Source organism: Phodopus roborovskii, unplaced genomic scaffold, assembly GCF_943737965.1.
Source record: "Phodopus roborovskii unplaced genomic scaffold, PHOROB, whole genome shotgun sequence".
Lineage (NCBI taxonomy): Eukaryota > Metazoa > Chordata > Mammalia > Rodentia > Cricetidae > Phodopus > Phodopus roborovskii.
This window is the reverse complement of record NW_026126469.1, coordinates 4,385,244-4,408,280: the sequence shown is the minus strand read 5'-3', so window position 1 is coordinate 4,408,280 and position 23,037 is coordinate 4,385,244. Positions and strand designations below refer to the sequence as shown.

General features: G+C 47.6%; 2 protein-coding genes across 2 annotated transcripts in view; one reads left to right on the top strand and one right to left on the bottom strand.

The window, feature by feature from the left end:
- Ube2l3 (ubiquitin conjugating enzyme E2 L3) overlaps positions 1–4,647 on the bottom strand; it is a 40,935-nt gene extending 36,288 nt beyond the window's left edge. The window contains exon 1 of the mRNA XM_051191109.1: positions 4,524–4,647. Coding sequence (XP_051047066.1) covers positions 4,524–4,550 — 27 coding nt within the window. The 5' untranslated portion in view covers positions 4,551–4,647. The remainder of the gene's footprint in view (positions 1–4,523) is intronic.
- A 7,901-nt stretch (positions 4,648–12,548) lies between these two features.
- On the top strand, positions 12,549–17,538 carry LOC127226938 (RIMS-binding protein 3). The gene has a single exon (XM_051191108.1). It carries the CDS (start codon positions 12,644–12,646, stop codon positions 17,459–17,461), a length of 4,818 nt encoding a protein of 1,605 aa, XP_051047065.1. The 5' UTR covers positions 12,549–12,643; the 3' UTR covers positions 17,462–17,538.
- The last annotated feature ends 5,499 nt before the right edge of the window (positions 17,539–23,037 follow it).

Below are 23,037 nucleotides of genomic sequence, written 5' to 3'. Positions count from 1 at the left end.
TACCTCTATAATCCCAGCACTTAAAAGACTGAAACAGAACTACTTGCTGTGAATTCAGTCTGAGAAATATAACAAAACCTATTCAAATAATGAACAAAGATCCTCTCAGAACTTCAGAAGCAGAAACAAGATCTCTTTGTGTTCAAGGCCAGCCTGGTCTACATAGCAAGTTCCAAGCCAGTCAGGAAATATACATTGAGACCCAATCTCAAAAATAAATAAGTCAGCAATCCTCTCAAACGCCTTTGATCCTAGCACTCAGGAGGCAGACAATCTCTGAGTAGGAGGCCAGCCTGGTCTAGAGAGCATGTTCCAGAACAGCCAGAACTGTTACACAGAGAAACCCTGTCTCAAAAATCAAAACAAAAATAACAAAACAATCTATTCCCAAAATAGATTCAAGTAACTGATAATGGTTTATCATGTATAACATCACATTAAAAAAACTTCCCTCACTCCTGAACTTTCTGTTTTGTTTTTTTTTTTTTGAGCTAGAATCTCATATACACTATGTTGTCCAGCTAAGCCTGGAACTCCCAGCTCCCAGGGATCTTCCTGCCTCAAGTTCAATGTTATGGTAAAAAGCCTTGCCATAGCCCCTGCATCATATACTCAAAAAGTCTGGGATGTTATAGTGGAAGTTCTACCCAAGGAATCCCCCATCTCCCTCCAAACCCTGCTGCATCTCAGAAAGGCTGCCTGATGGCCCCTCTCCCAGAGATACTCAGGGCCATTCCCATAGGGTATTTAAACTGTCTCCCAGAGAACAGACTAATGGTTTTTTCCAGCTTCCCTTTCCAGTCTCCTCTTTGGGGGGCTAGAAGGCCATCCAGAAGCACTGTATCTATTAAACTTGGACTTTTTCTAATTCTGTTTGATTTATTCTGATTTGAATTGCTGTATCGGTGGAGAGGCTTATCAAGATGTAGAAACTTTTCAATCCTTAGCAGCTAAGACTCCATAACACATCTCCTCACCTTCTTAGACAATTACCAGACCATGTCATTGCTCTATAGTTAATTACCAAGTTGGGAGGATATAAACCTGTATTCAAGAGCAAAACAGTTCATTGTATAGCACAATTAATTCCAAGGAATGAACAGCTACTGAATAACTCCTGCTCCATGGCATATGTTTACAGACTGAGAAAGTGCACCAACTTGGAGTTTGGAGTGAACACTGCTTCAAAAGCACTCTTTAAAAGATGCTACAAATCTCAGTTCTTTGGCTCAACTATTATACCATAATAACTAATAAAATGTACCTTCACTACCTGTAAACCCACAAAGTTCCATATGAGAAAAGTCCCTGTGGGAAGCTAAAATGGGTGAGCCCCTAGGAATGATACCTATCCAGATGATAGCCAACCTGGGACCAGCCCAATTTTTTACACAATTTTTGCTTTGGACTTTGTAGCTATTTCCTTGGTTTGTTTTGTTTTAGATAGGGTTTCTCTGTATTGTTTTGGAGCCTGTCCTGGAACAAGCTCTGTAGACCAGGCTGGCCTCAAACCCACAAAGATCCACCCGCCTCTGCCTCCTGAGTGCAGGGACTAAAGGTGTGCGCCAACATCTGGCTAGCTATTTCCTTGTTACTGACTGAATGGTTACAATCTAGGTGCTGCCTTTAGTTGAATTAGTCCTTTGCAAATTAAATGTATTTAATGCTTTGTTAACATTGTAAATCTTTTTTGCTAATGTTAAAATTTTAAACTGTCCTCAAAACTCCCCTCTGGAGAGATGGCTCAAGAATTAAGAGCACTTGGTTCTTGTAGAAGACCCTATAAGTTCAATTCCCAGCACCCACATGCCAGCTGATAATCACCCAGAACTCCAGTTCCAGGAGATCCAATATTCTTTTTTGTTTGTTTATTTTCAGTGACAGGGTTTCTCTGTATTGTTTTGGAGCCTGTCCTGGAACTAGCTCTGTAGACCAGGCTGGCCTCGAACCCACAGAGATCCACCTGCCTCTGCCTCCCGAGTGCTGGGATTAAAGGTCTCTACATAGTCCTGGCTGTCCTGGAACTGACTATGCAAACAGAGATCCTCCTGCTTCTGCCTCCAGAGCGCTGGGATTAAAGACAAGTGCACCAACACCCTCTTCTGATGTCTGAAGGCTGAGCAAACAGCACATACAAAGGAAGGACCATCATTCACCATAGAGTGAGGACCTCATTAAGCTTTGTTTGGGACTCCCAGAGCTGAGTTAAATCACATTATTTTCTCCTTTGTGGGGTAGTCAAAGGCAAGCGAAAGAATCTCTCTGCATTCTCTTTTCACATCTACAGAATGGGAATAAAAATATCTAACTTGAATATTAAACATGATTATGAATATGAAGCACACAATAAAAATTGGAAAAATGGTAGCTGTTGCAAAAATTATGTACAAAAGCATCCAGAATCTCTTAAGTTGGAGGTGAGGCCAAAGAGACTACTTTCTAAGAAAGCTCTTTCATGGAGAAACCCTGTCTCAAAACAAATAAACAACAAAAAAAAGGAAAGAATGAAAGCTCTTTTGTGCCAAGTAAGAAGTTAGGATGGGGAGATAAGATAGGAAAGCCTGACCACCTGAGTGGACCATACTGAACTCACACAGTGGAAGGAGAGAACTGACAAGTTGTACTAACCTCCACATGAATGCTGTGACAAAACATATTCTATTCTCACACACATAAAAAAGGAAATTTACTTTAAAGAAGTTAGGGGGCTGGAGAGATTGCTACGTGGTTAACGGCACTTGGTTGCTCTTCCAAAGAACCTGGCTCAGTTCCCAGCACCTGTAAGGCAGCTCACAACTGTAACTCCAGTTCCAGGGGGGTTCAACAGCCTCACAAAGACCAGACACATACACAGACCAATGCACATAAAATTAAGTAAATTTTAAAGAAAAAAATTTTTTGATTGTTGTTTTGGTTTTTCGAGACAGGATTTCTCTGGAACTCACTCTATAAACCAGGATGGCCTCGAACTCACAGATATACCCCTGCCTCTGCCTCCTGAGCACTGGGATTAAAGGCATGGGCAGGCTTTCTCTCCCTCCCCCCCATTTTTCATTTAAAGAAAGAAGTTAGAATTAGTTGTTACAGTCAAACCATAGAGGATTTTAGCCAAAAGGATTAAGTGCTTGCTTTAGTGAAAAGAACCCTGGAGCCCATGAAGGGTCATCAGGGAAAAGTATTTAGAAGGGTACCTGAGAGAGGGTGGAATTCAAGTCATTTCAATAAAGTTAGGAAAAACAGCATGCATTCACATATCTTCCTAAATTGAAACCTACAAGGCTAGAGGGAAGACAACTTTGGGGAATTTGAACATGGAAGTGATTAGCATCCCTTTCATTTAGGAAAATGATGGAATGTCACCAACAGAGCAGAGAAGCTTGATGCTAATTGTTTTGTGCCCACTTGCACTCTGGTTTTAGTTAAATGTTCTCTCTAGATTTCAGTGGACAAACGTTTTCTTTTGTTTCCAGTGACTCTGTCAACCAAATACAACTCGGGCCAGGACGAAGCCCAGCTATCTGTTCTCAGGAACCAGCTCAGGGACCTTTTGTATTTCCGGTCAGGTAGTAGCGCGCCCCACTACCAGGTAGCACTCAAACACTGGCGGGGTGTCTTTAAAGGATATCGGAAAACCTACCAGTGAAAAACTGAAATCAACCGAGCACCTGTATGCCTCACAAAAAGAGCCAATTAGTGAGATGACATTCCGCTACATTCAAGATACAAAGTGCGTACACCACGTTATTTTTGTAAACTTTGGCCGGTTCTGATTCGAACCACAGAAGTCAACCCCCACCTCCCACCTCAAAAAAATGTCACTTTACTTCACCAGGGAAAGGAGATAGAGTGACTATGAAAGGAAGGAGAACCTAGCTGCGACGGGGACGACCCCACGCCCTCCTAGAGTTGGAACTTGTCGGCTGTGTGACTCCGCAGTCACAAGGAGACAGTTTGCAAGAACCCAACACAATTTAAAAGACCACCAACTAACTGACCTAACTTTGGCCGCCAGCCCTCCTCCTTCCTTTCCCGTCTCGGGCCTCGCAGCCTCCCGGTCCCAGAGCTGTGGGCTGGCGGAATGGGGCTCAGAGTCCGGCGACCGCGGCCCAGGACCGGGCGGCTCCGCGGCGCGGACTCCCAGCCGGGGCTCCGGCTTTCTTCCCCGAGGGCGCCCAGCTTGGAGCCTCCAGGCCAGGCCCACACATCAACGGCGTCCTCGACCCGGACCGCGGCCGCTGCGACGGAGAGCCCGGCTCCGCTCCGGGAGGAGGGGGCGCGAGAACTGCCCAAGCTGATCCGAGGGGCCGGCGGCTGCGGCTCCCGGCGCGGCCTTGCGCTCCCGCCCAGGCTGCGGCCTAGGCGGCCCCGTTAGATCTGTCCTCCACACGCGGCACAGCGGCACTGCGGGGCCACACAACGAGGGATGGAGGGTGGCGACGCCCCAAAGAGCCGCGGCCCGCCGTGGGGGTCCCGGCCCGGGGACGCCGCCCCCCGCCTGGCCAGCGCCAGAGAATGGCTTTTACCTTCATCAGCCTCCTGCTGGCCGCCATCTTGGATCTGGTGCTGCTGCTTTCCCAAAATGCATCGCGGTAGGCCAGGCGGCTAGAACCCCCTCACTTCCTGGAACGGGGGAGGGGCGAACCGGGAAGAGCGCGGAACAGAGAGATGTGCCTACTGTGTGCAGATCCCAGTGTTGGAAGAGTCCTGCGTGTACATAAGTGACCTGGACAATTAAAGACCTTTGCCTTTTGTAGCCTCCAATCCGACGGAAAATACCTACCGTGCCTGGCACTTAGTAGATGCACTATACATATTGTGTACACAAAATTGAATAATCAAGACTATTTCAGGCACTGCTAAACAGTGTGAAGAAGTAAAACTGGGAGATGAGAAAGTTACTGTGGGATTGAAGACTGAAGACGTGATACAGTTGGTCATGTGCCTGCATGTGCAAGCAGGACCCACATAAAAAGCAAGCATAGAGCTGGGCGTTGATGGCCCACGCCTTTAATCCCAGCACTAGGGAGGCAGAGGCAGACGGATCTCTAAGAGTTCGAGGTCATTCTGGTCTACAGAGCTAGTTCCAGGACAGGTTCCAAAACAATACAGAGAAACCCTGTCTCGAAAAGAAAAGGAAAGGAAAGGAAAGAAGGAGCAAGCATTGTGCCCTGCATTACGGGAGCGTACATATAGCTAGATCCCTGAAATTCTTTGCCTAACCAGTCTAAGTTGGTGAGCCTGAAGGAGAAAACTAGTGAAGAGCAAGCATGAAAACATCCGTGGACCTCAGGTCTGCGTCTGTGTGTGTGTGTGTGTGTGTGTGTGTGTGTGTGTGTGTACGCATGCACACACTAACATACAGCCTCCCACACACAAGGATCTTTCAGGAAGGCTCCCTGAAGAAATTGTATGAAGAAGAAAGAGCAGAGCAGCCAAAGATAAGTGGATTATACCTTTAATTCTGGCATTTGGGAGGTGGAGGCAGGCAAGACTAGCCAGCCTAGGCTACATAGTATGAGCCTATCCACTATCTCAAAAATAGTAACAGTTTCCAGTAGTGTCACACACTTGTAATCTCATAATTCTAGCAGTCTAGAAGATGAAGCAGAAAGATCCAAAGAGGAAGAAACTACTAGATGATAACCCCCAGCAGTGCTTTTGCCAGTGGGGAAGTTTTGTTGGGGGAGATTGAGATGTAGATAAGGTCTCAAGTAGCCCAAGGTGACTCAAAATTCACTGTCTAACTAAAGATGACCTTGAACTCCTGACCCTTTCTTCCACCCTCAAGTGCTAAGAGTAAGAGTGCCTTTGAGTCACCTGTTCTCCTCTAAGTAACTTCAATGAACACATTAAAAGGAATCTTTTCTTTGGTCTTTTGGTGCCCTTTCTATCTAGGGTGAATAGTATCCCCAAGAGAAACTGCTTGACACCAGGATCTTACCCCATGTTTTAAGAAAGCTAAGGCTCTCAGAAGATAAATAAGAAATACAGAGCTAGCAATGTGAGGCAACTGAGATGTGAAGGGAACGCCTTGCTATCATTCATCAGTCTTTTGTTGTTGTTGATGTTGTTGTTTTGTTTTCTTTTCAAGACAGGATTTCTCTGTGTAGCTTTGGAGCCTGTCCTGGAACTCTCTGTAGCCCAGGCTGGCCTGGAACTCACAGAGATCCACCTGCCTCTGTCTCCTGAGTGCTGGGATTAAAGATGTGCACCACCATCTGGTATTCAGCATTCTTAAAGTATTCTTTCAGGAAGACATTTAACTCAAAGGTTTTCAATTTTTTTTCAATCAATATAACTTATTTTTGTTTCATTTTTGTTGTTTGAGACAAGGGCTTGCTATGTAGCCTTGGCTGGCCTTGAACTTATAGAGGCCCACCAGTCTCTGTCTCTCAGATGTGTAGTGAGATATCCACCTGCCCACACCTGTATCACTGATGTGACTGAGAGTGGTTTTAGGTCTGGGGTCAGAATACAGGTGGCTCTCTCTTGCTTCCTTCCAGTCAGGTAGTCTAGAGCAGCCTGTGTGGATCCTTGTCTTGCACTAGGAACCTGAAGAGGTCATCTGTTTCTTGTATAAGCGATTTCTCCCCAAATAAAATTATAGTAACCTATATTGAACCTGATCCCATGAATCTTGACCCCTGCATCAATACAGATGCTAGGATTAAAGGTATGGGTTATGATCTCCATCTTAAAATAATATAAGTCTATAAAAATTCTCCTCAGGCAAGTGAAATGGCTCAGCTAGCAAAGGAGTTTGCCAGTAAGCCTGCTAACCTGAGTTTGATTACTGGAACCCACATGAAGAAAAACCAATTACCACAAGTTGTCCTCTGACTTTCCCACAAGCACACCATGACATTCATGAGGATGCACACACACACACACACACACACACACACACACACACACACACACACACAAATTGGTGCTGATTCAGAGGACCCAAGTGCCTGATTTCTAGCACCCATATTGCAGCTCACAACCATCTATAACTCCAATTTCATGGTATCTGATAATCTCTTCTGGCCTATGAGGTAACAACATACACCTGGTGGTGCTCAGGCATATATGTATATAAAATACATAAAATACACACATAAAAATACATTTAAAAATTATACAGAAGAGGCAGTCTTGATGTGATAAAGGGAAGACAAGGGAGGGCAAAGGCAAGAATAATCAAACTTTTTATTTTGTTTTTGAAACAAATTTTTGGTATATATTCCTGGCTGTCCTGGATCTCAGTATTTGGACCAGACTGGACTTAAACTCACAGAGTTTATTACTCCCAAGTGCTGGGATTAAAGGTGTGCTTCACAACACCTGACTTTTTTTTTAAGTGTGTGTGTGTGTGTGTGTGTGTGTGTGTGTGTGTGTGTGTGTGTTGCCTGCAAGTACATATTTGCACCACTTGTGTGCCTGGTGCCTGTTGAAGCCAAAAAGTACTGGATCCCCTGTAACTACAGTGATAGACACTTGTGAGCTACCATGCTCCATGCTGGGAGGGCAGCCAGTGCTTGCTTTTTCTTTTTTTCTTTTTCTTTTTCTTTCTTCTTCTTCTTTTTTTTTTTTTTTTTTTTTTTTTTTTTTTTGGTTTTTCGAGACAGGGTTTCTTCTCTGTATTGCTTTGGAGCCTGTCCTGGAACTTACTCTGTACACAAATCTGTACACAAAGCTATCCTCAAGGCCTTGAACTCACAGAGATCTGCCTGCCTCTGCCTCCCAAGTGCTGGGACTAAAGGTGTGCACCACCAGTGAACGGCTGGGTAGCCAGTGCTCTTAACCCCTGGGCCATCTTTCCAGGCCTTCTACATCTTTCTTAAACTAGTGTCTTTTTTAGAATGTGATACATGACACCTATGACTAGATCTACACACTGAGGTAGGTAGAACATTCTCTTTCCTTCAGTTCCTAGCATCATTCCTCTCTAGTCCTATGGTGTCTCTAAGGAACTCTGAACTGCTACAGAATCAAGTCTGAAAACAGCCCATGTAATTTCTCATTTTGTAAGTTAGAGTGACACTCAGAGAAGACACTAACCCCTCCAAGTCTGTAACTCTTATCTATCTTACGCACAGTGGTGTCCTGAGTCCCTCAAGGGAATACTGTGGAGACCAAGAAAGATACTCCACCACCTTCTGGAACACCTCTGACCTGCTGCAGGGAGTTCTGACATGACTATCCCAGATGGTGACTGTGGGGACTCTAGTGATCCACTCCTAACCCTCCACCAGTGACAGACTGACATCCAGACCTCACTGCTTGAGGTCCCACTTAAGGCTGCAGCAAGTCACACAAGCTGTGAAACCACCCCCACCACCATGAAATAACAAGCTAGTTGCCAGAGGCCCTAGAAAGCCACTGACACCCATTGGTCCTCTCTGTAAAGCAGTGCTGTGTAAGGATTCCATAAAGACAACCCTTCTTGCCAGGTGGGGTGGTCCGTGCCTTTAATCCCAGTATTTGGGGGGCAGAGGCAGGAGGATCTCTGTTAGTTCAAGGCTAGCCTGGTCTATAAAGCAAGTGCCAGGACAGGCTCCAAAGCTACAGAGCTACAGAGAAAAACCCTGTCTCAAAAAAAAAAAAAAAAAAAAAAAAAAAAAAAGACAACTCTCCTTCTAACCCCAAAACAAAATAAAAGCTTAAGGCCATAATCCTACTTTCTCCCTTGCCACCCTCATACCACATCTGCTTCAGCTCTGAAAATGATTACCTTGAACCATAATTCTCATCTTATTGCTTCACAAAGGTATTTTCTATAGGTTCAGGGGAATCTCGTTTGGAAAATAAGTATAGCAATCAGGAGGTCAGGTGCCGAGAATGGGCATTTACACCTAATTGTAAGTCCCCTCGTAGGCAGGCACCCCAAAGGAGCTTCTGATAGAATGTATGAATACAGAAAGGCAGTTATCGGTGTGTTTCTTGTAAGCTACTTAATGCTGAGGCCTGGAAAGACAGGAAGGAACCAGATTCAAGGAAAGTTTGTGAGCCACAAAAGTAGCCAGGAGAAAGCTATGTAATTTTTTTTTTTTTTTTTTTTTTGTCTTGTTTTTCTTTGGAGGAAGGAGTCTGCTTCCTCTCTTTGAGGAATGAACCTTACCAACAACCTGGCTGAAGACTGGCCTTCACTCTTTGCCCAGAATGATGCCTCTGCCTAATACCCCAACCCCAATGGCCAGTGCACACCCTGAAGCTCCAGGCCTTGCTCACAGGTGGTATTCCAGTGTTGGAGCTAAGCAGGCCAGGAGACCATGTTGGACAGCACCCTCTCTGTCCTTCCTGCCTCCTTGGTCCTAGGTCTTTATCCCAGCTTGCAAAAGAAAGGTATTCCATTTTTACCTCCTCTGAATCCACCCTGGGCAGAGACACAAAGGTATAGTAGACATATCCATTCCTCAAAGGAGAAGCAGCAACAAGTAGAGTGACCAGGGCTACCAAAGGCGACCAGGGCCACCAAAGGGGCTGTAGTGTCTTAGGGACTCCAAGCCCAGCCTAGAGAGTTCATAAAGGCTTCCTGGAGTAGGAAACTACCAAATTAATACCAAAGGAAAGAAAAAAGTAAGCAGCCAGTAGTGAGAGGACAAAAACAGGGTTTGAGCCAGGTGTGGTGGCACATACCTATAGTGTCAGCTACTTGGTAGGTAGGCTGAGGCAGGAAGATAACAAGTACAAGACCAACCTGGCAATTTAACAAAATCCTGGCTCCAAATAAAATTTTAAAAGGAGCTGGGAGGTAGTGACATACACCTTTAGTCCCACAACTCAGGAGGCAGAGGCAGGCAAATCTCTGAGTTCAAGGCCAGCTGGATCCACAAAGTGACTTCTAGGACAGTCAAGGTGACACAAAGAAACCCCATCTCAAAAAACTTAAAAAAGAAAAAGGAGCTTGATATGATATCATGCACACACCTTTAATCTTAGCACCCCAGAGGCAGACACAGGCAGATCTCTGTCCGTTTGAGGCCAGTCTACATAGAAACTTTCAGCCCAGCAGGATGTAGCAAGACCCTGTCTCCAAAAGAAAAACAATCACAAAAAAAAAAAAAAAAAAAAAAAAAAAAAAAATGCTGCTGCCACCATCAACAACAAAAACTTAAAAATGACATCCAAGCATGGTGGTGCAGACCTTTATTCCAACACTTGGAAGGCAGAAGCAAGAAGATCTTTGTGAGTTCTAGTCCACACTGGTAGACAAAGCAAGTTCCAGGCCAGCCAGAAATACAGAGTAAGACTATATTTAAAAAAGTGGTAGGGAGTTGGAGTGATGAGGGATTATGAGTGCTTACTGCTCTTGCAGGAATATGGGTTCAGCTTCCAGCACCCACAAGGTGGCTAAAGACTACTTGTAGTTCCAATTCCAGCACATCTAATGCTCTCTTCTGACTCAAAGAATATCAGGCATGCATGTATGTGGTGAATGTAAACTCAGGTAGGCACATACACATAAATGAATAAAATAATAAAACATCTTAATTTTGTTTCTTTTTGGGTTTTTTGTTTTGTTTTTGTTGTTATTTTGTTTTTGCTTTGTTTTGTTTTGTTATTTGAAGGATTTGTTTATTTTTGCTCATTTGATTGTTTCTTGAGACAGAGTTTCTCTTCTTAATGGTCCTAGAACTCATTTTGTAGACCAGGCTGAGTATGCATGTTAGTGGTATAACATTTGTCTAGCATGTTTGAGCTAGCATGTTTGAGGTTCTGGATGCAGTCAAGCTTCAGTCATTGCCACCTTGCTGATTCAAAAAGGCTCAGATATAAGAAGACATGGTGTTCAGCTGGGTGTTGGTGGCAAAAGCCTTTAATCTCAGCACTGGGGAGACAGAGGCAGGCAGATCTCTGTGAGTTTGAGGGCAGCCTGGTCTACAGTGCTAGTTCCAGGACAGGCTCCAATGCTATACAGAGATACCCTGTCTCAAAAAAACAAAGAGGGGGAAGAAAAAGACATGGTGTCAACTCCTGCAACCCCAGCACTCAGGAGGCAGAGGTAGACAGATCTTGTGAGCTGGAGGCCAGACTGGTCTACAAAGCAAGTTCCAAGACAGCTAGGGTTATGTAGAAAGACTCTGTTTCATAACAAAAGCCAAATAATAACATAGGAGCATATGAAAGTTCTCAGGTATATGCTCAAGACAGGACACAGTCTGAGAAAAGACTTAAGGCTTCCACCACTGCACTTGTTAATCTAAACATTCAGTGCAGGGGCTAGAGAGGTGGTTCAGTGGTTAAGAGCACTGGCTACTCTTCCAGAGGACCTGGGTTCAATTCTGCCCACAACTGTCTGTAACTCTAGTTCCAGAGGATTCAACACCCTCACACAGACATGTAGGCAAAACAACACTGCACATAAAGTAAAAATAAATCACTAAAAAAAAGCTTTTAAAATTCAGTGCAACTAGGGCTAGAGAGATGGCTCAGATGTTCTCTTTCAGAGGTCCTGAGTTCAGTTCCCAGTAACCACATGGTGGCTCACAACCATCGATGAGACCTGGTGCCCTCTTCTGGCGTGCAAGTAAAATTCAATGCAAATAGCTGGGCGCTGGTGGCTAATGCCTTTAATCCCAGCATTCGGGAGGCAGAGGCACCCGCAGGTGGATCTCTGTGAGTTCAAGGCCAACCTGGTCTACAGTGCAAAACACCAAAAAAAAAAAAAAAAAAAAAAAAAAAAATCTGTGCAAACAGTAGTGAGGTTAAGACAGAATTGTAAAATACTGGGGAATGGAGTAATTAGCGGATAGTCATGGACTTTGGAAGCAGAATTTTGCAAGTTTGAATCCCCACTTAGCTATTTCCAAGATTTGAAACCATGGAAAGTTCAGTTCTTCATCTCTTAGCATCCTTGCTGGATGAAGTTGTAAAGATGAATCAAGAAGCCAAGGGAGCCAGGTGGCAGAGGCGCATGCCTTTAATACCAGCACTCGGAAGGCAGAGGAGGACAGATTTCTGTGAGTTTGAAGCCAGCCTGGTCTACAGAGGGAGTTCAGGGCAGCCTCCAAAATCGACAAAGAAACCCGGTCTCGAAAAACAAACAAAAAGTTTTAGTTAATGTAGGAAAACGCTTAGCAAGCAGGGATTCTGGGAAGAGTAGCACAGAGATGTTACAGCCACACTGGGTAACCTCACCCACTTAGGGGCTCAAGCAGATCTTGTACTAAGTTCTCAGTTATATACTTCAAACATGATACCAGAAACCCCAGTAAAGGCAGGTTTTTGTTTTTGTTTTGTTTTTTAATCCACACCTCCGGCCCCTTTTTTCAGGCCTAGGAACAGCGACAGTCCTGGGTCCCCACGGGGGTTCTAGGTCTGGAAGGGATTGCACAGGGTTCGGGAGAGAGTGGAATGGGTCACAAAAGCCATGGAGCAAATGAAATATGAGCTCAGAAATATGCCCAAGGTATCCTGGGAAGTTCAGAGGCCAGTTTGAAAAGTGTCTCAGGAATCGTGCCCTACTGAGGGTGATCAATCTGGGAAGAGGGGCAAGTCATAAGAGAGACCACCCCCAAGGCGGAAGGGGCGCGCGTAGGGCCCATAAGGGGAGCCGGAAGGGGCGCGCGGGGCGGTTGGCAGCGGCTGGGGGCGGCGGCCGTTGGCTAACTGGCCTACCAGGCTAGCTCTGGCTTCTTGCCCGGCTGCGGCCACAATGACGAAGGATTCACCCACCCCCTTGGGTGGTGGCCGCGCATCTCCCAAGAAGCCAAGCAGCCCCGGCCCAGCGGCAGCCGTGCTGGAGGAGCAGAGGCGAGAGCTAGAGAAACTGCGGGCAGAGCTGGAGGCCGAGCGCGCGCGCGGGCGGGCGGAACGGCGACGTTTCGCGACCCAGGCGCGCCAGCTGCGGGAGTCGGCCGAGCAGGAGCGGCAGCAGCTGGCTGACCATCTGCGATCCAAGTGGGAGGCACGACGCCTCCGGGAACTGCGGCAGCTGCAGGAGGAGGTGCAGCGCGAGCGTGAGGCCGAGATCCGGCAGCTGCTGCGCTGGAAGGAGGCAGAGCTTCGGCAGCTGCAGCAGCTGCTGCACCAGGAACGCGACGGTGTAGTACGCCAGGCTCGGGAGCTTCAGCGCCAGCTGGCCCAGGAGCTAATAAACCGCGGTTACTGCGGCCGCTCGGGGGCGTCCGAAGCCTCCGCGGCTCAATGCCGCTGTCGCCTGCAGGAAGTGCTGGCATTGCTGCGCTGGGAGACCGACGGCGAGCAAGCCGCGCGCATCCGCCACCTCCAGGCGGCGCTAGACGCGGAGCGCCAGCTCTTTCTTAAATACATACTAGAGCACTTCCGCTGGCAGCCCACTTTGCCGGAACCTGCGGACCCCCAAGTTGAGCATTCTTTGGAAGATCCACCCCTAGAAGCCCAGAGCAACATTCGTGGTACCCCAAAGCCTGCTCGTCGACTCGGATCTCTCGAAAGCCTGCGCACCGGCCCACGAGTTAGCTCTCCAGACGACCTGCTGCCCACGCGCGCCAGTTCCCTCGAATCCTTGGCAACAGCACATTCCTGCTCAATCGACAGCACACGGAGTTGTCCCCGGGCTTCCGAATCCCAGGTAGGGGTCTCTTCGACCAGCGCTTCCATCCCAGATACCTCCAGTCCCCCTCCGCCGCCTCAGCTACCATCAATACATAGAAAACCTTGTGACCTGCAGGGAGAAAGCTCTGAGAACAAGCCCTGCGAAGCCCCTACCCTCTCACCGCCAGGTCAGGACTACCACGAACTAGTGAGACAGAACTCGGAGCTGGCCGAGGCACTGCAGGTGCTGGTTCGCCGCTGCTGTGACCTGCGCGAAGAGAACCTGCAGCTGCGGTGCGCAGGCTTCTCAGATGAGACCGGTGAGAAAATGAAGTGGCTCAAAGTGAAGCACGCAGAGCTGACCGATCTCGCTCAGCGCCTTGAAGACAGGGCCCGCAAACTGCAGGAGACCAACCTTCCGGCAGTGAGCGCTCCTGTGCCAGGTGAGAGTCTGGAGGGTCTGGACCGGAGCCAAGTGTTTGCGGGTCAACGCGCTCAGGATCTGTCAGAACAGGCTGGCGCACTGCAAGCCAAAGGCCTGCAGATCGATGCACTGAGGCGGGAGTGCCACCTGCTGCACATCGCCGCGGACCTCAGCGGCTCCTCGCTTCCTAGAGAGGGCGCCACCTGCGCGCAATGGTGTAACATCAATGACTTGGACCGGCTGCAGCGTGAGTCTCAGCGGGAAGTGCTGCGCCTGCAAAGACAGTTGACTCTACATCAGAGTAAAGCCGGAGCCCGGGCAGAAGCAGGCAGCCTAAACTCACCCTCTCAGATAACTCGATACCAGGTGCAGGCCCTGGAGCAGGAGCTGGGTGCACAGCGGCGGGAATGCGAGGAGCTGAGCGCTCAGGCAGCTGCTGCACAGCGGCGCTACGAGGAGGCAGAAGCACAACTGCAGGCTGCGCTGAACAAGGGCGCCAGGCTGTCAGAGGAGAATGCGCGGCTGCAGGCCCTGGCCAGCTGGGTGAAGAAGATGGCAGATGAGAACAGCAATGTTTCCCGGCAGCAAAACCACATGAGGCAGAGCCAGGAACTCGAAACCACTGGCCTGCTGGCTGAGCAGCTGCTGCAACAAGCAGCATATGTGCAAGATGGGTGGTGGCAGCTGCAGTACTACCAAAATAAAGCCCCGAGTGACCTGCTGGCTTCCTGGAAAGAGATACAGGGATTGCAGTGTCAGCCTGGCCACCCCCTTGAGACATCAGAGACCACCCAAGCTTCAGAGTCCCAAGCCAGAGATAGCAGGAGACCCAAGTTCAAGTCAAAGTCCGAAGAACATGTGTTGTCACTGCCTACAAGGGATATAGAACCGCCCATTTGTCTCTTCCAGCAGGAGAACTCAGTTACCCTTGGGGAACCAGCTGGTATCCCCCAAGTGTCCGAAAAAAATTCTATCAGTCAGCCTCTGGACTCCAGGCTCCAAGCCAAGAAAACCAGTTCCCAATCAAACTCCTCCTCCGAGGTAGAATCCATGTGGGCTACAGTACCATCTTGTCTTTCTCTGGATATGGACACAGCAAGTGAAGTGGATGATTTAGAACCAGACAGTGTGTCCACTCCCCTGGAAATGAGGAGCTCTGAAGCTCCTACCACTCCCAAGCTCAGGATATTCTTGGCTAGATACAACTACAATCCTTTTGAAGGGCCTAATGAGCATTCTCAAGGAGAGTTACCCCTCACAGCTGGGGATTATGTATATGTCTTTGGGGATATGGATGAGGATGGCTTCTATGAAGGGGAGCTTGTGAATGGGCAGCGAGGGCTAGTGCCCTCAAACTTAGTGGAACAGATTTCAGGAAGCCCTATCCTGAACCACCTGCTCCCGAAGTCCCCTGACATTGGCCCCACTGCCCTGCCAGAGCAGAGCAAAGCCTTGAAAGGCAGCTTATCACTTGGGGAAGTTCAGGGACCACTGGAGAGAGGCCTGTGTCAGGTGGGAAGGACAGACTCTAAGACAGATATGGCAGTAGAGATCTTGGAAACTAAGACAGAAGCCTGCTGGCTGGGCTTGAAACCAAGCATGGAGGAACAGAATGTCTCCAGACCCCTTCTGGAGGCTAAAGGAGTGTTCTGTCTGGCCCCCATGCAACTACAGTTACAGAATGTCACAGCTACTTCTGCCACGATTACATGGGCTTCTGGCAGCAACAGATACCCCCATGTGGTGTACCTGGACGATGAAGAGCATACCCTAACTCCCTCAGGTGTGAGCTGCTATACCTTCCAAGGCCTACATCCTGGCACACGGTACCGAGTGAGGGTGGGGGTGAAGCTACCCAGGGACCTGCTCCAGGTGCTCTGGGAAACAATGTCCTCCACTATAACTTTTGATACACCTTTAGCGGGCCCCCCTGACCCTCCTCTGGATGTGCTGGTGGAGCATCACACCTCTCCAGGTCTCCTGGTGGTCAGCTGGCTTCCTGTGACCATTGACTCAGCTGGGTCCTCCAATGGAGTGCAGGTCACTGGCTACGCTGTGTATGTAGATGGGTTCAAGGTGACAGAAGTTGCTGATGCCACTGCTGGAAACACCCTGCTGGAATTTTCCCAGCTTCGGGTTCCCTTAGCATGCCAGAAGGTGTCAGTTAGAACCATGTCACTCTATGGCGAGTCTTTGGATTCTGTACCAGCTCAGATCCCCGAGGACTGTTTTTCTTGTTACCCATTCCTAGACACTCCTCCCTTTAGCTACACAGATGGTGACCCTTCTAACTGCAGAGTTGTTTCTCTGAGTACCAAGCCCAGCCCCCATGCCCCTGGAAGCTGTGGGGAGCCTCAGGCTAAGTTTCTAGAAGCATTCCCTGAAGAACCTCCAAGGAAGCATTTACCAGTATCCAACCTTAGCTCAGAAGGGGCAGATGACCAAGTCCAGGGGCCCACAGAGGTCTGGAAGGAGTATGAAAAGGGCCTTTGTCTTCAGGAGAGTCCCCAGAACCACAAGCCAACTCTGCTCTTTGGCCAGGCTGGAGTAGAAGAAGGCCACTCCCCACACATGTGCATCAATGGATGTCTTGCTCCAGGATTCATCCATCTCTCCCCAGAGATTGGGCCCAGGAAAATACTGTGTTGGGAGAAGCCTGGCCTTGAGAAAGCCCTTCAAAAGCAGTATGCCCAGATGCTCCCACCTCACCAGCAAGTCTCCAGCCAGCGCCTGACAGCTGACTTCCATTACGTTGAGGAGAAGGAGGCTGTGTGTTTGGATTCTCGGTGCACAAAGAAACTAGGGCAAAAAAAGAACAAGTTCCAAAGTGGACAAAGACAGGAGACTCCAGGAGGCAAGAGAGAGTGCCAGTTTTGTGAGCCTGCCTCAGTGCTGTGCCCAGTGCCAACCGACAAAGTCATCAAGATGGCAAGAGGTGGCCCTGAGCAGCTGGAGACAGAAGCTAACAATCTAGTCAGGGTCTTTGTGGCTCTCTTTGATCATAGCCCCATGGCGATGCCTGTCAATGCCAAGGCTCCAGAGGAGGAGCTGGTATTCCAGAAAGGACAGTTGCTGAGAGTGTGGGGGTCACGGGATTCCCATGGCTTCTACCATGGAGAGTGCAATGGAAGAGTGGGCAAAATCCCTGGGCACCTGGTAGTTGAGGTGGAGGTGGGCACAGAGCAGACTGATGAGAGGTGGCATTTGCCAGCACAAGGGCATCTGCATTCTGAGGCTCAACATGAAGACTTGGAGGGCCTAACCAACTCCCAGGGATCCTTGATGCCTCAAGGGAACTCCTCCAGAACACCTACACTGTGGACCCCAAAGACAATGGTGGCAGCTCTGGACTATGACCCCAGGGATGGGAGAGCAGGGATCCGGGCAAAGGGCAAGCTTGTGCTGAGGGCTGGAGATGTGGTCACAGTTTATGGGCCTGTGGATAATAAGGGATTCTACTATGGTGAGTATGGTGGACACAGGGGCCTGGTCCCAGCCCATCTGCTGGATGACTTGCCTATCCACAGAGAATAAGCAGGACTCCTTTGTAGGGTGGTGGCCTCTGGCTGCCCACACCCCTTGGAAAGAGAAGCAAGCACGTGTGCCTTCACCCCTCATCACCAGCCACCTTAAGCAACACTGGCTCCAGGCCAAATCACCTGAAACTGATAAGTCCTCAGATATCCCTTCTAGTGTCCAACAAAGGCAGGGCTTAAATCTGAGTTTTTTTCCAAAAGAAAACTAAACCAACCTGGAGAGTGTGATAGGCAGTTTCAAAGACAGGAATAACCATGATAGGTACTAGAAATGTCTTTTCTGTGGTCAGTATGTTTTCTTTAGCAGGTTAACATTATCCATCCATTGCCTTGTATGAAAGTCTCAAGAAAAGTTGCATCTTAAAAAGAAAAAGCAATCAGAATGCTATTTTTCTATTTTATGTTCAACTCTCATTAAAATGTTCATAGAAAAAGAGAATACTTCGGAAGTTAAAGCATGGCCAAGAGAACAAGGGCATGCCTCCTCTGCACTCCCTTTGCCCAGTGCATATGGAATGTTGGCAGAAGTATTTTCCTGAAAGGGAAGATACATCCTTACCCTAGGGTGAGCCTTAGTCAGGGCAGGCTGATCTGGCTAAAGAGAACCCAAAGAGGCATAGCTGAGAAGTCAGAAGTCCCTGGGCTGTCAGGTGGGGTCAGTGTTGCATAGCTGGGAGCCCCACTCCACCCTCCAGTAATTGCTGATGCTCCCAGTCCTGAGGGAAAGTATTTCATGCCAAACTTTACAGAAGGACCTATGGAAACTCAAAGGAAACTGGTTATTGTCAAGGGTCCCACACCTCCTCCCTGGGCTCCCATGGGTTCTCTAGGTCAGTAAACATGAAGGATGGTCCTCTGCCTTCTCCCCTCAGATCCAACAGTGTTGACAGAAATGACTGAAGGCCCCTGAGGCAAAAATATTGAGCCATCTCTGTTCCACATGGAGGAGGTTAACTTGGACTTGAATGCTGCTATCTGAAAGTGGGAAGAAGAAAGGGGCAGCCAGGAGACCCTCAAAGGGTATATACAAACTCCACGAAAAGACAGTGTGCGGCAACACATTCATTCACCACTCAAGAGCTTAGACTCTTGAGTGGAGAGGAAATCCATTGAATCCCCATAGGATAAGGGCCACTGACCTTTCTCTTAGTCTCCACGACCTAGGAGAAATGGTCCCAGACTGGCTCTGCAGCTAATGGAGGGTGGGAGGCACTGAGTGAGGACTGCTCAGCTTGCTGGACTTAATGTTTTACCCCATCAGCCTGGAACAGCACCTTTACAGTTGTTTTTATTTGTATTTGTGTGTTCTTAGGGACATGTCATGGTGTATGTATGGAGGTCAGAGGACAACTTATGGAAGTGAGTTCTCTCCTTCTGCCATGTAGGTCCAGTGATCAAACTTAGGACTTTAGGCTTGGCAGCAAGTGTCTTCACCTGCTGAGCCATCTTACAGGCCTCATAAATGTTTATTTTTTAAAGGCTGGGGCTGATGGTGTGCTGTGTGAAAGCACTGTACCTAGCCTTGAAGATTTTATTTCAGTCCTCTAATACCCACATTGTAGAAGGAAAGAACTCTTTCAATTTGTCCTTTGACCTCCACACATGTGCCATGGGATTCTCAGGCCTACACACATATACACAAAAAAAACTATAAAAAACCCACTGGGCATAATGGCATATGCCTTTAATCCCAGCTCCCAGGAGGCAAGAGGCAGGTGGATCTCAGTGAGTTCAAGGCCAGCCTGATCTACATCCATAGTTTCTAGGACAGCCAGGATTATAGAGAGAGTCCCTGTACCACACTCCCATCCAAAAAAATAAATAAATAAAAATCAACACCGAAGGGGCTAGAGAGATGACTCAGCAGATAAAGCAGATAAGAGCACTGGCTGCTCTTCCAGAGGACCTGGGTTCAATTCCACATGGCTCCTTACAGCTTCCTGGAACTCCAGATCCAAGGCATTCAATGCTTCCTTTTGACCCCTGTGACGCCAGGCATGTGGTGCACATATATATATGTAGGCAAAACACTCATACAATAAAGACTTAAAAGTAAAATTAGAATGTATAAACCAACCAAAATATAAAGTGCACTATCAAAGGAATTAGGAATATAACTTCATAGTGGATCATTTGCTTAGAATGTGCAAGGCCCTGTGCCTGATACCTAACATGCTAAAAAGTACCTTAAATTAAATTTTTTGGAGACAGAGTTTCTTTGTGTAGCTCTAGCTGTCCTGGAACTCATTCTGTAGACCAGGCTGGCATCAAACTTATAGCTCTATCACTCATCTCTGCCTCCCAAGTACTTAAGGCCTGTGCCACCACAGCCCAGCTTTTAAAAACAGTTTGTTTTTGTTTTGTTTTTTGAGACAGGGTTTCTCTGTGTAACAGTCCTTGGTTGTCTTGGGACTAACTTTGTTGACCAGAATGGCCTCGAATTCACAGAGATCTGCCTGCCTCTGCCTCCCGAGTGCTGGTATTAAAGGCGTTCGCCACTACTGCCAAGCCAGCCACCATCTTAACCACTTTTAACTGTACAGTCTCAACAAAATCTCCCCAAACTTTTCATTTCACAAACTGAAACTGAATCTACCAAATGATCATGCCCATCCCCCATGAAGAAGCTCCTGGCACAATTAACTTCCTCTGAAACACTGCCTGGGGTGCTTTCAGTCTGAGCCGTGAAAAGGCCCCTGCCAGGCAGTCATTTGGGCCCTCATCCTCCCCTACCCTATTCTCTCTATTTTTCTTGACTATTCTGCAACATGTGATCTGGACAGACCTGTTTGGGCCACTTTTGCCTTGTAACCTTGTGTCAGAGAAAACAGGATATTTCTTTTTTTTAACCTCACAGGCCTGGAATCCAACTGGCTGCCCTCCCCACACACCTTTTGGGGAGAGCGAGCCGGGAGGGCATGCCTGTGAAGGTGAGAACTATCCATAGGTCCCAGAAATCTGGCTCAGGTCATTAGGCTTGGAAACACTTTTGCTCACCGAACCATATTCCTGGTTCCTCTTCTCCATCCCGTCCCCCTTAGAACACCCCAGAATGCACCCCCCCAAACCGACAGCAATCATTTCTTTAAGGACTGGAAACAAGTGTCAGGTCTGCCCAGTCTGGCAACAAGCTACAATCTTCTCACAACCTCGACCCCATAAATCTTAAATCCCAGAGGCCATAGGAAATTTTAGAAAATCATTTTTAAAAATAGACTGGAAGAGACAGGGCAATGAAAAAGAAACCTGATGAAGGCATCAGTAGCATACTGGAGCAGGGAGACATTGTTTTGGGCCCAGCTTGGTTCTTTCAAGAACCCTGAAAACCTAGGGGCCCTGAGGGGGAGAAAGGAACACTGTGCAGGTCTGTCAAGGGTCTAAAGACTACAAGTGCAGCAGGAAGGACCTGGATGCCTGGCTGTGTGTGTGGTGGGCCCCTCCCTGGCTGACCACATGGTTAGAGACCCCACATTCACACCTGTAAGGGAGATAACTAAGGAAGACCTGAAGAGCCTACAGGGAGCATTGGCCTGAAAGAGTCCATTTGTCCCCACTACCTGTTCCCAGTGTTCCCAATGCTTTCACCACACTGTCAACATTTATGTAGTGTCTGCCCCTGTGGATTTTCATACTAAAGATGAACTGATGATCCATCCAGCTAGGTATTATGCTAGGAGTAAGGCCCTCTTTTAAGACAAAAGAAGAAAGCATAGTTGGAGCTCAATCTGTAGAGTGTTTCTTGGTATGCAGGAAGCACTAGATTTGATCCTAGCACTGAATATAATGGGGCATGGGTGTCTATAACAGCAACCCCAATATGCAGAAGGTAAAGGCAGAAGAAGAAAAGTTTAAGGTCACTCTGTTCAGTAGCATATAGAGTGGGATGTTAGCCTTGTCTGTGAGAATCTCACACACAAAAATTGGCCCTGATGGCACCACCTTTAATCCCAGTACCCAGTACCTGTGAGTTCAAGGTCAGCCTGGTCTACAAAATGAGTTCTAGGACAGCCAGAGCTGTTACACAGAGAAACACTGTCTCAAAAAGAAAAGAAGAAACCTGTCTCGAAAAACCAAAAAAGGTGGTGGCGCCCACCTTTAATCCCAGCACTCCAGAGGCAGAGGCAGCTAGATCTCTGTGAATTTAAACCCAGCCTCTGTGAGTTCAAGCCCAGCCTGATCTACAGAGTTAGTTCCAGGACAGGCTCCAAAGCAATACAGAGAAACCCTGTCTGGAAAACAAACAAATAAAAAAATCAACTGTGGGGGCTGAAGGGATGGCTCAACAGTTAATAGTTATGGCTACTCTTCCAACAACCAAGATTCAACTTCCAGCACCCACATAGCAGGAGTTCCTAATCATCTTTAACTCCAGGGATTAAATGCCCTCTTCTGACCTACCAGGCATACGTATGTTGCACAGAAATACTTGCAGGGAAAAAAAAATTGTTTTTGTTTTTTCAAGGCAAGGTTTCTCTGTGTAACAGCCCTAGCTGTGCTGGAACTCTGTAGAACAGGCTGGCCTGGAACTCACAGAGATCTCCCTGCCTCTGCCTCCTGAGAGCAAGTAAATATATGTACATATATATTTTAAGGGAAGTTGAATGTGTGTGTGTGTGTGTGTGTGTGTGTGAGAGAGAGAGAGAGAGAGAGGGAGAGAGGGAAGTGAGCACAGGGGCCCACAGATGCTGATGTCAGATCCCCTGGAGCTGGAGTTACAGGAAGCAAACTCAGTACTCTGCTAAGTCCTCTGCCCACCCCACAGTACTTTCTTGTTTGACTCTCTCAACTTCAGTTTCATCTCAAACATGGCCTTCTAAGGGGGTCAAGGACATGGCTCAGCAGGTAAAGCTGATTGCTACTGAGCCTAGAGAGTCAAATCTCCAGAACCTACATTGTGGAGATAGCTGAAGCCTGCCCAGTTGTTCACATAGAAGTTGGAGACAGAGAACATAAACCTAATGTGTTTGGTTTTTTTTTTTTTTTTTTTTTTTTTTTAATGGCCTTCCACCTGGCCTGCGGCTTCAAGCAGCTCACTCCAACTTCTTCAAATTTCTTTAAAATCCCAGCATTTGGGAAGTGTAGGGAGGAGGGTCAGGAGTTAAAGGGTAGCCTAAGCTAAAAGATGGTTGGAGGCTAGCCTGGTCTATACAAAACCATGTCTCAAAAAACTATCCTTAGGTCGGGCATAGTGGCACACACCTTTAACCCTAGCACCCAGGAGGTAGAGGCAGGGAAATCTGTGAGTTCATACCGAGTTCCAGGACAGCCAGAGCTATCTAAGAAGAAAGAAAGGAAGGAAGGAAAGAAGAGAAATAAAACATTGTTCTTTGTCATTTATTTGGAAAACAGTCTTTATCTCAATCCTCCCAGATTAACTGACCTTCCTACAGGCTTGAACAGTCCCCAGGTGCGGTCCCCAGTCACTGGAATTACTCATTCACCCCAGTACCTCCCCTAACTAACAATGCTTTCACCACACTGTCAACATTTATGTAGTATTGAACAGGTATTGTACCTTAGGAAAGGATGGATCTGCTTGGGACAGAGACCAACCCAAGTATTGGCTTCCAGGTG

Coding starts and splice junctions, on each gene's coding strand:
- LOC127226938 (XM_051191108.1), top strand. CDS start 12,644: ATGACGAAGGATTCACCCACCCCCTTGGGTGGTGGCCGCGCATCTCCC.